The following is a 16,197-nucleotide window of genomic DNA, read 5'->3' as shown; positions in this document are numbered from 1 at the left end:
ACGAAAATAAAATAAGACAAAATCAAATTTGTGGCAAGCCGTTAAAGTTCCGTTATCCCAAACCCCCCAAAATGAGAACAAAGCAAAAGTCCGTAATTATTTACGTGTACACAAAAATGTGTGAAATTGTAGTCACTCCTGCCTTGACTTTTGCCAAAATGAGTTCGTTAAAACGAAGCAAGAAATTGCTAAAAAATTTATAATAATATTCCGCCGAGTGTTCTTTCAACAATTTAAAAAAATAGGGAGATTATTTGCAACACCAAAGCGTTAAAGATGAAAAGAAGGCGAGTTGCTGAATATGGAGACATTGATGACTGTTTGTTTAAGTGGTTTTCACAATGTCGGACTCAAATCATTCCTTTAGGAGGTTCGTTTATTAAAGCCAGAGCTGAAGAATACGAATGGGGCACAAGGAGTTAAAGGCTAGCAGCGGATGGCTTCAAAATTAAAAAAAAACGCTATGATTTCGAAAAGTGAGTGAGGAAAGAGCCAGTGTAAGTGACCAAGTTTACTCCGACTGGAAAACGTTTATATCATGTCTGTTGGCAGAATATCAGCCTCACAATATTTTTAATACAGACGAAACTGGGCTATTTTTTAAATGCGCACCAGATCGAACAATGGCACTTAAAACTGAGAAATGCCACGGCGGAAAACATAGTAAGGAAAGACTCTCAATTTTATTTACGGTAAATAGTTCTGGCACTGGGAAGAGAAAATTGCTGGTAATCGGAACATCGGCTAATCCAAGATGCTTTAAAAATATTGAAAGCTTACCAGTGGACTACTTTGCGAACAAAAAAGCTTGGATGACTATTGATATATGGTTGGACTACTAGAAAAATTTGACAACGAAATGACTAAGGCTAATCGCAAAGTGTTATTGCTCGTTGATAATTGCATGGCGCACAAAAACCCTACATCACTGAAATCTATTAAATTACAATTTCTGCCACCAAACGCAACATCGAAACTACAACCTCTAGATTTGAGAATAATTAAAAATTTCAAGCAATTCTATCGTAAAGAGGTGGTCAAAATTTTAATCAATGATATGGAAGAGGGGCGCAAGAGTAATATCAACGTTCTACAAGGCATCAGAATGGCCTATAAAGCATGGGACAACGTAAAACAACCAACGATTGTAAACTGTTTTGCGACATGTGGCTTTGTCCACAGTTCAAATATTTTGACCACAAATGATTGTGTTCAAGACAGCGAAGAATGGCTTGTCGTTAAAAACCATTTCAATTTGGATGAACGATTTGATGATTTTGTTACTTTCGATGATAACGTCAGTACTACGGGTCTTATTACTGATGATGACATTGTTGATAGTGTTTTGAACAGAAATACAGTCGACACTGTTGTGGAGGATGAAGAGATCGAGAACATTATCACTGCCAAAGAAGCTAAGCAAATGGTAGAAAAGCTCCAAATTTTTCTTGAGGCACAGGAAGCTATACCAAAAAGTGCAATTCGATAACTTAGGATCTGTTGAGCGAAGTATTGTTGACTGCATTCGAAACTTGCACAAACAAACAAAAATAACAAATTATTTTAATAACATCTAATTGAAAAAATTTATAGCTTTTTATTTTTTATATCCAACCCACTTCAGTGCAGTTTTATCATTACTTTGATGTAAACAGGTAAAAACATTATTTATAACGAAATTTCTTTCAGATTTCTTTAAATTTCGTTTTACCAAGGTTTTACCAATAAGTACTTACAGCGATTAAATAGATATAACGAAAAATTTTCTGGTTCCCTTCAGATTCGTTATATCTAGGTTTCACTATATATATGATATAATATATTACATATTAGCAGTACAGATTTCGCTGTTCGCTAAATACTTTTTTTCAATTTCATGTTCACGCTATTTTCTTTTAATTTTAAGGTCTATTTTAATGTAATAGTCTCGATAATGTAGCTTTAAGTTCGAGAATTTCAAGTATATTATAAGATAATATACTATAAAATATTTGTAAAAAGCACCAAGCTGCTACAGACATAAAATTTAAAATGTTATCTTACAATGTACATGGCATAGAAAGCAAACGGATTTTCCCAAAATTGTTTACGTATTTAGGACATTTTGGCATTATTATGTTAATTGAAACCTATGTGGAGAAGAATAATATGAAATCTTTTCAGAAGTACATAAGAGGTTTTAATTTGAGATGGAAAGCTGCGACAAAAGATAAACATTTTACATGAGCAATTGGAGGGCTCGTTTATGGGGTGAAAAGTATCCTGGAAAAAACTGGAATTGACATTTCATTTAAAGAAATAGATGGAATTGACTATATTGAAGTAAAATCAAAGTCAGACAGCTGCAGAATTTTACCATTGAGAAACTCTGCATAAATATCGAGTGGAATAACAAAATAATAGTAAGTGATATGAATGTAAAAATAGGACAAGACCAGTAAAATATTGTCGAGTTTGTAAGAATGACATTTACAGCAGGTTGTGAGACTAGAAAATCGGAAGATTACGTGGTACATTTTTTTTTTGTTTTTTTTTTTTTATATCTCCTCTTTATTTATTACAGTCTCTTATATATTAACAATATGTAATTTTTGTACAATTAGGGTCTATTATGTTCTTTTACCAATGTAAGAAGAATCTGTTATTATTATTATTGTTTTTTGTGATTACACTGTAAATCTTATAGTTAGATCAGTCGGTGTGAGTCGCTTTAATCTTCGTTTGATATTTTCTGCCGGTGCTATTTTACGCATTTCTTCGTTTTGGTGGACTGACAGTCGCTGTAGGTATATGCTTAGTGCTACATTTTGTGATTGCTTCTTGGAAAGTGTCTATGTTTAAGTCTCGATGTGTGGCTTCATTGGAAATAAACCAACCAGCATTTGTTATGTTTCGTAATATTTTGGATTGTGTTCGCTGTATGATCTGAAGATTTGTGTTTTTAGCCGTTCCCCATATTTCTATTCCGTATTTCCAGATAGGAGTAATAATTGTTTTGTATATAGTCACCTTATTATAAAGTGATAGTTTTGATGCTCGTCCGATTAGCCAACTTAATTGCCGGTACTTATTCTTAATTTGATTTCTTTTGCTAATGATATGCTGTTTCCATATTAGTTTTTCGTCAATAGTTATTACAAGATATTTTGCTGCTGGGCAGATTTTTATTTTGTTGTTTTTTAAGGTAAGATTTTATTTTGATGTCTTTTTGTTTGTATATATAACTTGTATAGTTTTGTCTTTATTAACTTCTATACCCCATCCCTCAAACCAATTTACTGTATTGTTTATTAATTTTTTAAGTGTGAAGGTCGCCACTTTTTCGTCATTGTATGATGCCATTAATACAGTATCATCCGCGAACGTTGCTGTCATTGTATTATCTGTTGTCGGTGTTTATTAGATATAAAAGAGAACCTAATACACTATCTTGCGGTACTCCAGCTGTCATTGGTAGAATATCGGAATATTCGTCTTCATATCTTATATAAAATTTTCGATCAGTTATGTAGCTCTTCAAATGTTCAAAGTAGTTTTGTGGAAAGAGCTTATGCAAAAGTTCTCTATGCCAAACTTTATCAAAGGCTTTTGCAATGTCTAGGTATACAGCTACACAATATTTTTTGTCATTCATATCGTTAAGTATTTTGTTAGCAACTCTGTGGATTTGTTGGACTGTTGAGTGTTGCCGTCTTAATCCGAATTGCTGGCTTGCTATCACTTTTTTTGCTGTCAAAATTGGTTCTAGTCGGTCGAACAATATTTTTTCAAACACTTTTGAAAGAATTGGCAATAGGCTTATGGGTCGATATGAGGCAGTTTTGTTGGCATCTTATCCTGGTTTGGGTATGGCGGTAATTTGAGCAATTTTCCATAGTCGTGAGAAGTATTTAATCTCTAACATGCATTTAAATATATTTCTTATGAATTGCAATGCTATTTCAGGTAACTCTTTTAAAATGTTTCCATTTATTAAATCATATCCTGGAGCTTTTTTATCGTTTAGTTGTCTTATTTTATTTTTAATTTCGCTTATGGAGGTCTTTCTTGTTTTGATTTGCGGAACGTTTATTATGTTATCAGATCTAATGTTAATGTTTTGATTATCCATTTCGCTTGTAAATGTGTCAAAGAAGTGTCTGGCTTGGGTGTCGGCTTTTTCTTTGCTTGTTTTTGCCCATGTGCCGGCTTCTGTTTTGATGGGAGGTTTATGTGTTACAGCGCCATTAATGTGTTTTGTTGCTTTCCATAAAGAGTAATTTGTAGATGCTGCTGTTCCCAGGTTTGCCAAATAATTTCGAAGTTTACTCTCCTTGTGTTTTGTAAGTAATGCTTTTAGCTCATTTGTCGTTTTATTAAGTTTGGTTTTATCTGCTGGATGTCTGGTGGTTTGCCATGTTTTGCGGAGTTTTCTTTTTCCGCCGATTTTCTCTTTGATGTAAGTTGGGACATTTTCTTTATTTGTCATTTTCGGTGTGGGTGTAGAGGAAGCAACTGCTTGTATTACGCTATCATTGAAATATACAATAGCAGAGTCAATTTCATCTTGAGTTTTCAGTGAGTTTTTGCTCTAATATTTGGCAAGCATTAGTCCAATTCATTCTAGAACTATATAGGCCCAGAGATTGTTTTAATTCAATAGGTCCAAGTAAGGTCATAACTAATGGTGAATGGTCTGAGGATAGCTCTAAACATGGTTTTATTGTCAAATTTTCATATGGCATATTTTTAATTATGCAGAAGTCAATTATTTTTTCTAATAGCTTCAATTAATTGCCTCCCTAGCATTGTAGTCTCCTCCGGCTAAGTATCGATTCCCTAGCAATTTTAGATAATGCAGGTATTGTTCTTTTGTGTTGTTATATTTGGGGGGACAGTAGACTGCAGATATTGCTATTTGCCCTTTAGTGTCTTCTATGGCTATTGTGGTGGCTTGGATGTTTTTTTCTCTGTATACCTCCAGTTCAATGTATTTAATATTTCTTTTGATAATAATTGCTGTCCCACCGTGTGCTTTGTTGTCGGGTTCATTTGTGGAATGTATATTATAGTTCGGTATGTTAACAAAAGTTTTGTCAGTGGCATGAGTTTCAGAGATCAACATTATATCGATTGATTTATTTATTAAGAATGATTTATTATTGTCTTAAATTGGACACATTATTGTTTTGTGTTTGCCTGCACATTTTACGCACGCTGGGTCTATTTGACAATAATTTTTCGTATGGCCGTATCTTTGGCAGTTTGTACATTGTGGTACTATTCTTTTTTAGCGGGGTGGTTCAAAACTAATTTTGCAATGTAGAAGTTTAGTTATACTATATATTTCTTTGTTATTATCCTTTGTTTTTAATTCAAGTGAAAATAGTGAAAGTGGTTGTTTTTTGCGTTCTGAGTTGGTTATTTGTATGTTATGAATGTTTGTTATTTCGTGACCTAACTCAGCTAGCTCTTGTTTAATTTCTTCGGTGTCAGTTGAATAGTGCATATTGGATAGTATTACTTTAAATCATGGGTTCATCTTTTGGTCTAAACGTGTAGTATTTTGTTTGTTTTTGTTTAAGTAGTTCTATCATTTTTTTATAGTGTAAAGACTCTTTTGCTTGTAATTTTATTTCGTTTTTGCTAAGTACTTTCATTTCGTAAAATATATTTGGTATTGAATTCAACGCGTCAGCTAGAGCTTTTATATTTTCGACATTCTGAACGTATATAGGTGGAGGTTTTTGCATGCGTGGAGTTTGTTGGCTGGTATTCGGAACTGCCCCACTGTCGCTTTGTTCTTCTAATATATCGTCGTCCGCTAGGAGAGCAAACTTGTTTGAAGAGGTTGGATTGCCCAGCCAGTACTCTTTTAGTGTTGTCTGTGTTGTATTTTGTGCTTTGAGTTTATGTTTTTTGCTGCTCTTAAGCTCTTCTGTTTGTTTGTTTGGTGATTGAGTTTCACGATTTCTTTTTTGACTAAGCTGCTCTTTACAGTTGGTATAATTTAAATTATTTGCAAATAGTACTTGCGTGTTTGTTGTTAGTGATGCAATTGTGGAGGCGATCGCTGTTGTGGTAGTATACACGGTTGTTGTTGTAGCTGTTGATACTGCGGTAGTTGTGTATTGTTTTTGTGTTGTTATTGTTGTTGTAGACGTTTTAGTGGATGTCTCATCAGAGTGTGAAGTTGGAATAGTATAGGTATATTTATTTTTGTTGGAGAGAGAAGCAGTTGGTGATAGTGGAGTGATTGGGGTAGTGCATTGAGCAGTCCAAGGGAGCGCATCTGCCGGATTCACAGGTGATGCGGCGTTTTTCGTTTGTTGAGGAGTCATTTTTACTCTCACTTGATATTTTTTGACTACGCGCACTGAGCAAACACGTTTGAGAGAGCGCACTGAGATTTTTTTTATCCGGTGGGAGTTTGTCAGTTGGGAGTTGTCACTACGAGCATAAATCGGTGTAGGTGGTGTTCGCTCTACTGGCATAACAGGATAGACTTTACTTATTATTATTATTTTTTTGGTTTTTATTATTATTTGTTTTTTTGTTTTATTTTTTCTTTTAGTTTGATTGTTTTTGTTGATCCAAACTGTATTGCGATCTGCAATATTTTGGTTAAAGCGTCTATTTCGCTGGCTTTTGTATTTCGATTATTTCTTTAAACACAGATATTTGGTAGATATTGGAGCGTAAGAAAAAAACACGTCAGCACTGATGAAGAATCCGCACCGTGGTTAATGGAAACAAGTAAATACTCATGGAATTTTGTTGTGGAAGAGAGACATCCAGAGCATACTTAACTTTCCACTACACGACCTTGATGAGGTGAGAATAGCGATAACGCGGCTAGAGAACACCAAAACCGCGGGCGCCGACGGACTGCCGGCTGAGCTATTCAAACATGGCGGCGAGGAGCTGGTAAGGTGCATGCATCAGCATCTATGCACAATATGGTCGGATGAAAGTATACCTGCCGATTGGAATTTAAGTGTGCTCTGCCCGATAAATAAGAAGGGTGATTTTGCACAATTTTTTATAAGACCGTACTATTGTTCGCGTATGCCGATGATATCGACATCATCGGCCATAGCAACCGCGCTGTTAGTTCTGTCTTCTCCAAACTGGATAAAGAGGCAAAGCGAATGGGTCTGGTGGTGAACGAAGACAAAACGAAGTATCTCCTGTCATCAAACAAACAGTCTGCGCACTTAAGTATCGGCAACCACGTCACTGTTGACAGTTATGATTTCGAGGTTGTAAGGGACTTTGTACACTTAGGAACCAGCATTAACACCGATAACAATGTCAGACTTGAAATCCGACGTAGAATCTCTCTTGCCAACAAGTACTACTTCGGACTAAGTAGGCAATTGAGCACTAAAGTCCTCTCTCGACGAACAAAAGTAACACTCTACAAGACGTGTGGAGGATGACAACATCCGATGAAGCGACGTTTGGAGTTCTCGAGAGAAAGATTATGCGTAAGAGTTTTGAACCTTTGCACGTTGGCAACGGCGAATATCGCAGGCGATGAGCTGTATGAGCTTTACGACGACATAGACATAGCGCAGCGAATAAAAATCCAGCGGCTACGTTGACTGGGTCATGTCGTCCGAATGGATACAAACGCTCCGGCTTTGAAAGTATTCGATGCGGTACCAGCTGGTGGTAGTAGAGGAAGAGGAAAGCCTCCTCTGCGTTGAAAAGATCAGGTGGAGAAGGACTTGGCTTCACTTGGCGTGTCCAATTGGCGCCGGTTAGCACGAGAAAGAAATGACTGGCGCGCTTTGTTGTTTATCGCGCCAATTAAGAAGAAGAAGAGATTCGGAAATCTGTGCCAATTATCGCGGGACTAGTCTTCAAAATATCGCCTATAAGGTTCTAGCGAGCGTATTGTGTGAAAGGCTGAAGCCCACCGTCAACCAACTGACTGGACCTTATCAGTGTGGCTTTAGACCTGGAAAGTCTACCATCGATCAAATATTCACAATACGCCAAATTTTGGAAAATACCCATGAATGGAGAATTGACACACACCATCTTTTCGTTGACTTCAAAGCTGCCTTCGACAGTACGAAAAGGAGTTACCTATATGTCGCGATGTCTGAATTTGGTATCCCCACAAAACTAATACGGCTATGCAAGATGACGTTGCAACAAGTGCCACTTTGGACTAAGTAGGCAATTGAGATGTAAAGTCCTCTCTCGGCGCACAAAACTAACACTCTACAAGGCTCTCATCATGCCCGTCCTAACGTATGGCGCAGTAGCGTGGACGATGACAACATGCGATAAAGCGATGCTTGGAGTGTTTGGGAGAAAGATTCTGCGCAAGAATTTTAGACCTTTGAACGTCGGAGACGGCGAGTATCGCAGGGGATGCAGCGATGAGTTGTATAAGAAAGAAACGACTGGCGCGCTTTGTTAAACTCTGGTACTACTTGGCACAGTAAAAAAATACGATCGCAAAAAATGCCAAAGAGATCCAGCGCACATTCATAGGCACAGAATTGTGCCAAAATTATGAACTATGTAGCGTCAACACCATTGCTTCATACTTTGCTTAAACATCTTTTTAGGTCTTTACTATTAAGTAAATAGTACATTATTATTCGATATGTGAATTTTAATGTTCAAGAGGAAAAGTATGTAATAAATTTCAGAAATAGAAAAGTCATATTAACTGAAAAATATTAGTTCAACAGTTTGCGGTGTTGGTCCCTGTTGTTATGAACACCGCTGCACAGGTCACATACACTTCAATATTAAATTTTTGGCACTTGGGCTTCATCCGAAGGCTGAATATACCTTCTGCTCAAATATGAACGAGACGGTATCAATAAAACGGTCCGCGGATGACATATGGTAAAAATAAATTTTTTGTTTTTTGGTAGGACTGTTATAAGCTTACATGGCAAATTTCAGCGTGATATGTCACATAGTTTGTTTTCTGTGATACTGTAAACAAGTCAAGCTCGAGTGTGTTCTTCGAATTTAACGATGGAAATTCAAAGAATTTGTTTGAAATTTTGGGGTGTACGCGCCAAACATATATTATGTATAGTATATGTATATATTGAAATGTATGCGACAGAACTTTTTTATAAGCTACTTGTTGCTGTCTTCTGCATTTTACTGTAACTCATGCGGGCACTTGACGAACAAGCAGCTGCTGTTGTCGAGCATTTAGAAGACATATTTACATACATATATTGATGCATACATATGTACGGAGCCGCGGCCACTCGACTTGACAAACATTCAAGATTCAGCAAATATTGGCAAACATTTCTGTAAAGAATATTCCAGTATTTGGTTTATTGATTTAATTTGTTCAATCTTATAAGTATGTAAATTTTTGCCATCGTTGAAAAAAAACGGCACATGCACGGTTCTTTTCATGAATGAAAGTATTTTGCTCATAGAATTATGAGCTCGAACTCATCAATGAATTAATTTTTGTTGTGCTGTACAATATTTGAAATATTTCAGCGCCATGGCAAATAGAAACATGGCCACTACGACTGCGCCTATTAATGCATTTTGTGTTTGTAGTCGCTAGGCATAGAATTTTAGCTTTGGATGACATACGTATTCAGAGGAATAAAGTGAGTGCCCTCTGTGTGCGGTTCTGTGTGCATGTATATTAGACTGGACCAAAAAAATCGACTATTTTATTTTTTCTTTGCTATATCGAAAATCTTGTTCAAGGTGATAAAAAAAAATATTGGGAAGATTTGAGCCCTTAATATTAATAGTAAGAGGTCTATCACCTTCAATTTTGATTTTTTATTTGTGCTTTCAATTTTGCGTCAAAGCTCCCAAACTACTGAGGTGAAAAAATTTTTGTATACATAGATTTTTAGTAATATTTTTTTTTTATCACCTTGAACAAGATTTTCGATATAGTGAAGAAAAAAAATATAGTCGATTTTTTTGGCCCAGTCTATATGTGAACTCGTATACTAATAAGGATTGTTTTGCTGAAAGTTCACTATACAAATATGTATGTACATACATAGGCTAGGGTGTTGTGGGAACACAGGTGAGAGTGTCGTACGGGAACACACCTATGTATGACTATGTATAACTATCAGTGTGGCCACACTGATATCATTATTCATTTTTATTCACTATTCAACTTAATTTAACGTCGTTATGAATTCGAAGAAATAGATCATTCGAGAAGCGTTCTTGCAACTGCAAGACATATAAAAATTAGAGTTCTTTTACAAGTTAGGTGCTTTTTTCAATAGTTAAAAAAAAAAAAAAAATGTAAATTATGTTCAAAACCTTTATTTATCATTTGAAAGGACATTCTTTGACATTTACTTTTTGAATATGTCTTCATTCAAATGTTGGCCGCAACTACGCTTAAGGTGGTCCATTCTGAAGGTCCAATTTTCAATCACTCGTTCGAGCATTTCGACTGGTATGTCGTGAATAACACGCGTAATGTTGGCTTCCAGAGCTTCAATCGTAGCTGGTTTATCAGCATAGACCTTGGACTTCACGAATCCCCAAAGAAAAAAGTCCAAAGGTGTGATATTACAAGATCTTGGTGGCCAACTCACAGGTCCTAAACGTGAAATCAGCTGCTCTCCGAAATGACTTCTCAATAAAGTCATTGTTTCACGAGCTGTATGGCAAGTGGCTCCGTCTTGTTGAAACCAAATGTCGTAGAGATCATTAGATTCAATTTCAGGTAGCAAAAAGTCCGATATCATGGTAGGGTAGCGAGCACCATTCACAGTTACGTTGCGTCCATCATCATTTTTGAAAAAATATGGACCGATGATTCCACCAGCCCATAAACCACACCAGACCGTTGTTTTCTCTGGGTGTAAAGGTAGCTCTTGAACCTGTTCTGGTTGCTCTTCATCCCAAATACGGCAATTTTGCTTATTGACGTAACCATTGAGCCAGAAATGCGCCTCATCGCTGAACAAAATTTTGCTCGAAAACAGCGGATCTTCTTCAATCTTTTCAAGAGCCCAATCAGCAAAACGGTGACGTGCAGGAAGGTCATTGGGCTTTAGTTCTTGTACGAGCTGTATTTTGTATGCTTTTAAATGAAGATCCTTCCGTAAAATTGACCAAGTTGTTCTATACGACAGTCCAAGTGGCTGAGAACGGTGCCGAATCGATTCATCGCGGTTTTCACGTACACTCTCTGATACTGCCGCTATATTCTCAATGCTTCTTGCTGGACGAGAATTATCCACCAATGAATATTCGGATTCAAATTTGTTGATGGTAGTTATGTCGAATAGTGTTTAAGGCAGGCCGATTATGTTGACCATAATGCGGTCTAAGCGCACGAAAAACATTTGTCACAGAACGCTGATTTTCATAATACAGTTGAACAATTTGTAGACGTTGTTGCGGTGTGAGTCTTTCCATGATGAAATGCCAAACGCTGTTCAACAAATCCACGATGACAGTTTGCCACAACTCGCGCGCGATCTGTAAAAAAAACGCAAATGAAAAAACTCCTCTTAATTGATCACCCGTTATAAAGCGTGTTAATTTTAATATAAAAGTATATGTGGAGTTTTATTCCCCCACATAATTGGTGACCCCTACAATTCACCAACACGCATCATGGAAACAGACATTGAAAAAGCTGGCGATACTGACCCCGTCGTACACAGCGGAGCGTCCAACGAAGAACTTTTCGAAGCAATTAATACCTCCCAGCTACAAACTTCCTTGGCCGCACACATCGACCGGTTCGAACGATTGGAGCTGCCACTGTTTTGGAGCCAACAAGTCCAATTATGGTTTGCCGCAATCGAGGCGCAGTTCCAGCTCAGGAAGATCACAGCGGATGCAACGAAATACCATGCAGTAGTCGCCCGCCTTGACCAAGACGCGCTTATGATTGTGGAGAACATCGTTGCGAACCCACCCTTATCAGATAAGTATACTACGTTAAAGGAGGCTCTGGTCAACCATTTTGAAATACCGCAGGAGCGCCGGTTCAGAATGCTGCTGTCTGGTATTGAGTTGCGGGAACGACGCCCTACTGAACTTTTGGCAGAAATTAATCGGCTAGGAGGAAACAATCTGGACCCATCATTCGTCCGCTCGATGTGGCTGGATCGACTTCCGCTACAGATTCAATTAGCACTCACCGCCACTGGTGAACAGGACAATGCTAAACTCGCACAGACAACAAACAGGCTTATGGCAATTCAGCGTGACTCCGAAAACCACTGCGTAATGCCAATCGCCCGAAAGACTGTCGCCAGCAGTGGTATACAGAAGTAACTGGACGAGCTAGCTAAGCAGGTCGAAAAACTATCACAGCAACTTACCAGATCGACAGTGGGCGAAGACAGCCAGAAACGCTTTAACAACTCGACAAACGTATCTCGCAGCACCACCGACAATACCTCAACATCCACGTGCTATTATAATCGGAGATTCGGCGAACGTGCCAAAAAGTACACGCAGCCTTGTGCTTTTCAGAGAAACGCCAATCGCCCCCAGTAGACATGGCGGATACTGGTGGCAAGTCAATTCCCCGTCGATTATTTGTATACGACCGTACAACAAGTACGAAATTCCTCGTCGATACCAGCGCGGATATTTCGGTTACCCCACCTTCGCGCCAAGACCAAACAACACCAACACAGTTTCGACTTCAAGCTGCAAACGGCAGCAAAATAGAAACGTATGGTGAGAAGGTCATCGTGCTCAACATCGGCTTACAGCGACCGATCCGTTGGATTTTCCGCATCGCTAAGCTGCCTTATCCGATCATTGGTGCAGATCTCATTCACGCTCTCGGGCTAATAGTGGACATCAAGCGCGGTCATTTAATAGACCCCAACTCAGACTCGCACAGCATAGAATCGTACGCTACGGCTCCGGTCACAACCATCACAGCACTTACTCAAACCAACAAATTTACAGCTATCCTCAAGGCATTTCCGGAATTGCTGGGTAATCCTTCCAACCTCACGGCATCCAAGCATTCCGTCAAACACTTTATACCAACCACTGGGCCACCGTGCGTACAACGCGTCCGCCAGTTATGCCCGGAGCGTCTCAAAGTAGCCAAGAGGGAATTTGAACTAATGGTCGAGTTGGAAAATGCCAGACCGTGAAACAGCCCTTGGGCCAGCCCACTGCGCATGGCTAAAAAGAAGAACGGGGACTGGAGACCATGCGGCGACTACCGTAGGCTTAATGAGAAAACCATTCCCGACCGGTACCCGATAGCCCTCCTCAATGACTATTCAACAATTTTAGCAGGGAAAGTCATATTATCATCCATCGACCTTCGGCGGGCATTCCATAATATCCCGGTGGCAGAGGAAGATATACCAAAAACCGCTGTAATAACCCCATTTGGCTTGTTCGAATTCGTTAGCATGCCTTTCGGACTACGCAACGCAGTACAATCGGTTCAACGTTTCATTAACGAAGCGCTCACTGGACTCGACTTCGTCTATGCTTACATCGACGACTTGCTCGTAGCATCGAGTGATGAACAGCAACACGTACAACACCTCCGATTAGTATCTCAACGGCTCAGCAAATACGGCCTTTGCATTAATGCGGAAAAGTGTGTTTTGGGAGCAGCTGAAGTAGATTTTTTGGGTTATCGGGTAACAGCGCTCGGGTCAGCACCTCTTCCTATCCGAGTCCAGGCACTACGTGACTTTCCCAAGCCTAAAACGATTACTGAACTAAGGAGATTCATCGGAGCAATAAACTTCTACAGGCGACACATTAGAAATGCCGCTACGACACAGGCGCCTCTCAACGAATTTCTGAAAGATTCAAAGAAGAATGATCGGAGGCCAGTACCATGGACAGCAGAGGCAGACAAAGCGTTCGCATCTATCAAGGAACAACTCGCAACCGCAACTTTACTGGCACACCCTTCACCATCCGCTGAACTTTGTATCACTTGCGACGCATCCAGCACCGCTTTAGGGGCGGTATTAGAGCAAAATAACAATAACGTTTGGCAGCCGCTTGGATTTTTCTCTAAGAAATTATCACCGGCGCAGATTAACTACAGCACGTATGATAGGGAGTTGACGGCTGTGTACGCGGCCATCAAAAATGTTTGCCACTGGGTCGAAGGCCGCGAGTTCGTTGTGAGAACGGATCACAAACCCCTCATTTTCGCCTTCCGACAGCAATCAGACAAATCATCTCCTCGCCAAATCAGACAGCTGGGATTCATAAGCCAATTCACCACTAACTTCGAGTACATTTCTGGTTCAAACAACAATGTAGCAGACACTTTTTCTCGCGTGGAGACTGTGCACATGCCAGCAGTGATCGACTACGACGAACTATCGCACGTCCAGGCTTCGGACGAAGAGTTACAGTACCTGCTGACTCACAATGAAACATCGCTTAAACTGCAATCACTGATTTTTGGTCCTAATGGTCAGACTGTGTTCTGTGACGTCTCAACCAACAACATCAGACCATTCGTGCCAACATCGCTACGCCGAAAGTTTTTTGAAGCCCTACACAACCTCGCACACCCCAGCGGCAGGGTAACAGTCAAAATCATAGCTCAACGGTATGTGTGGCCATGCATGAATAAGGATGTAACTCAGTGGGCTCGCGAGTGTGTTCCATGCCAGCGCTCCAAAGTAGGTCGCCACGTATATCCGACTCCTGCCGAATTCCCTAGCCCAGACGAGAGATCCGACCACGTCCATCTGGATTTGGTTGGACCTTTGCCGAAATCTCAGGGGTACATATACTGCATGACTATGGTCGACCGATTCACAAAATGTCCCGAAGCAGTACCCATTAGAGATATCACGGCAAACACGGTTGCCAATACATTCTACGGTAGCTGGATTGCTCGATACGGATGCCCCAAGCTGCTCACCACTGATCAGGGCACACAATTTGAAAGTGCGCTCTTTATGACCCTATCTCGCTTAGTGGGTGGAAAACGCATTCGTACTACGGCATACCACCCTGCAGCAAACGGGTTGGTAGAAAGATGGTACCGCGCTCTTAAGGTGTCAATCATGTGCCACCAGATTTCACAGTGGACTCAGGTTCTACCATCGGTACTTTTAGGCCTAAGGACCTGCTATAAAGAAAACCTGAAAGCTTCACCCGCGGAGTACCTCTACGGAACAACCCCCCAAGTGCCAGGTGAGTTTTTTTCAGACAGAGACCCACCAGTGGATTCCCAGTTTTTCCTCGAAGATTTCCGCGCACATATGAGAAGAATCAGGCCAGCTCCTACAACACACCACGGTCGACAGAAAACGTTCTATTTCAAAGAGTTGTCCGCGTGCACACACGTATTTTTGAGAGTCGATGCAAACAAACGACCTCTCGAGCAACCGTACTCAGGTTCGCACAAAGTTATCAAGAGGTTGGATGAACGGGTTTTCACCATAGAAGTGAATGGCAGAATAAACGTAAACATCGAACGGCTCAAACCAGCTCATCTAGCCAGCAGCGAAGTTTTCGACTCTACATCCCACCGACAAGTTCTCATCAGACCAGGGAGCTTGCAGCCTTGCACCTCAACGAGCCTACCCGTACAACACTAGGTGGAAACCCGCTCCACGGGTTAATCATGAGCATTAAACTGAACCTTATGGGTCCCCAGATAAGGCTTTCATTTGGGGGGAGTTGTGTGGGAACACAGGTGAGAGTGTCGTACGGGAACACACCTATACCTATCAGTGTGGCCACACTGATTTCATTATTCATTTTTATTCACTATTCAACTTAATTTAACGTCGTTATGAATTCGAAGAAATAGATCATTCGAGAAGCGTTCTTGCAACTGCAAGACATATAAAAATTAGAGTTCTTTTACAAGTTATCTATATATATAAAAATCAATTGCTGTTCGTTAGTCTCGCTAAAACTCGAGAACGGCTGAACGGATTTATCTTATTTTGGTCTTGAAATGTCCGTAGAGATCTAGGGAAGGTTTAAAAGGTGAGAAAAATTCGAATAACTGCCGGGAAAACCTTAAAAACAGCACTTTTCTTCTTCCCATATAAACGTTTTCAAAATAAAATTTGGAGTCAATTTGAATTATAATCACTGTGTTCAACTTTTTGTGTGTGTTCGCTAACCGGCCGTGTCTTTGCACCGAATTAAACCAAACTTACACACATTGTTAAGTAGGTATTGAAGATGGTTTACGTATAGTTTGGATGCCTATTGGTGGATAGGGCTCGAGATATAGGTCAA

At 39.6% G+C, this 16,197-nt stretch overlaps 2 protein-coding genes across 2 annotated transcripts; both read left to right on the top strand.

Moving 5' to 3' along the window:
* The first annotated feature begins 859 nt into the window (after positions 1 to 859).
* LOC129250064 (tigger transposable element-derived protein 6-like) lies at positions 860 to 1,489 on the top strand. Its single transcript, XM_054889708.1, has one exon. It carries the CDS (start codon positions 860 to 862, stop codon positions 1,487 to 1,489), a length of 630 nt encoding a protein of 209 aa, XP_054745683.1.
* A 10,999-nt stretch (positions 1,490 to 12,488) lies between these two features.
* Positions 12,489 to 13,103, top strand: LOC129250063 (uncharacterized). The gene has a single exon (XM_054889706.1). It carries the CDS (start codon positions 12,489 to 12,491, stop codon positions 13,101 to 13,103), a length of 615 nt encoding a protein of 204 aa, XP_054745681.1.
* Positions 13,104 to 16,197: the final 3,094 nt, after the last annotated feature.

This window comes from Anastrepha obliqua, chromosome 6 (assembly GCF_027943255.1).
Source record: "Anastrepha obliqua isolate idAnaObli1 chromosome 6, idAnaObli1_1.0, whole genome shotgun sequence".
Lineage (NCBI taxonomy): Eukaryota > Metazoa > Arthropoda > Insecta > Diptera > Tephritidae > Anastrepha > Anastrepha obliqua.
This window is presented reverse-complemented; position numbering and strand designations above follow the sequence as displayed.

Bases quoted from the DNA above. Each gene is read 5' to 3' on its own strand.
- LOC129250063 (XM_054889706.1), top strand. From the start codon at position 12,489: ATGGCGGATACTGGTGGCAAGTCAATTCCCCGTCGATTATTTGTATAC.
- LOC129250064 (XM_054889708.1), top strand. From the start codon at position 860: ATGACTAAGGCTAATCGCAAAGTGTTATTGCTCGTTGATAATTGCATG.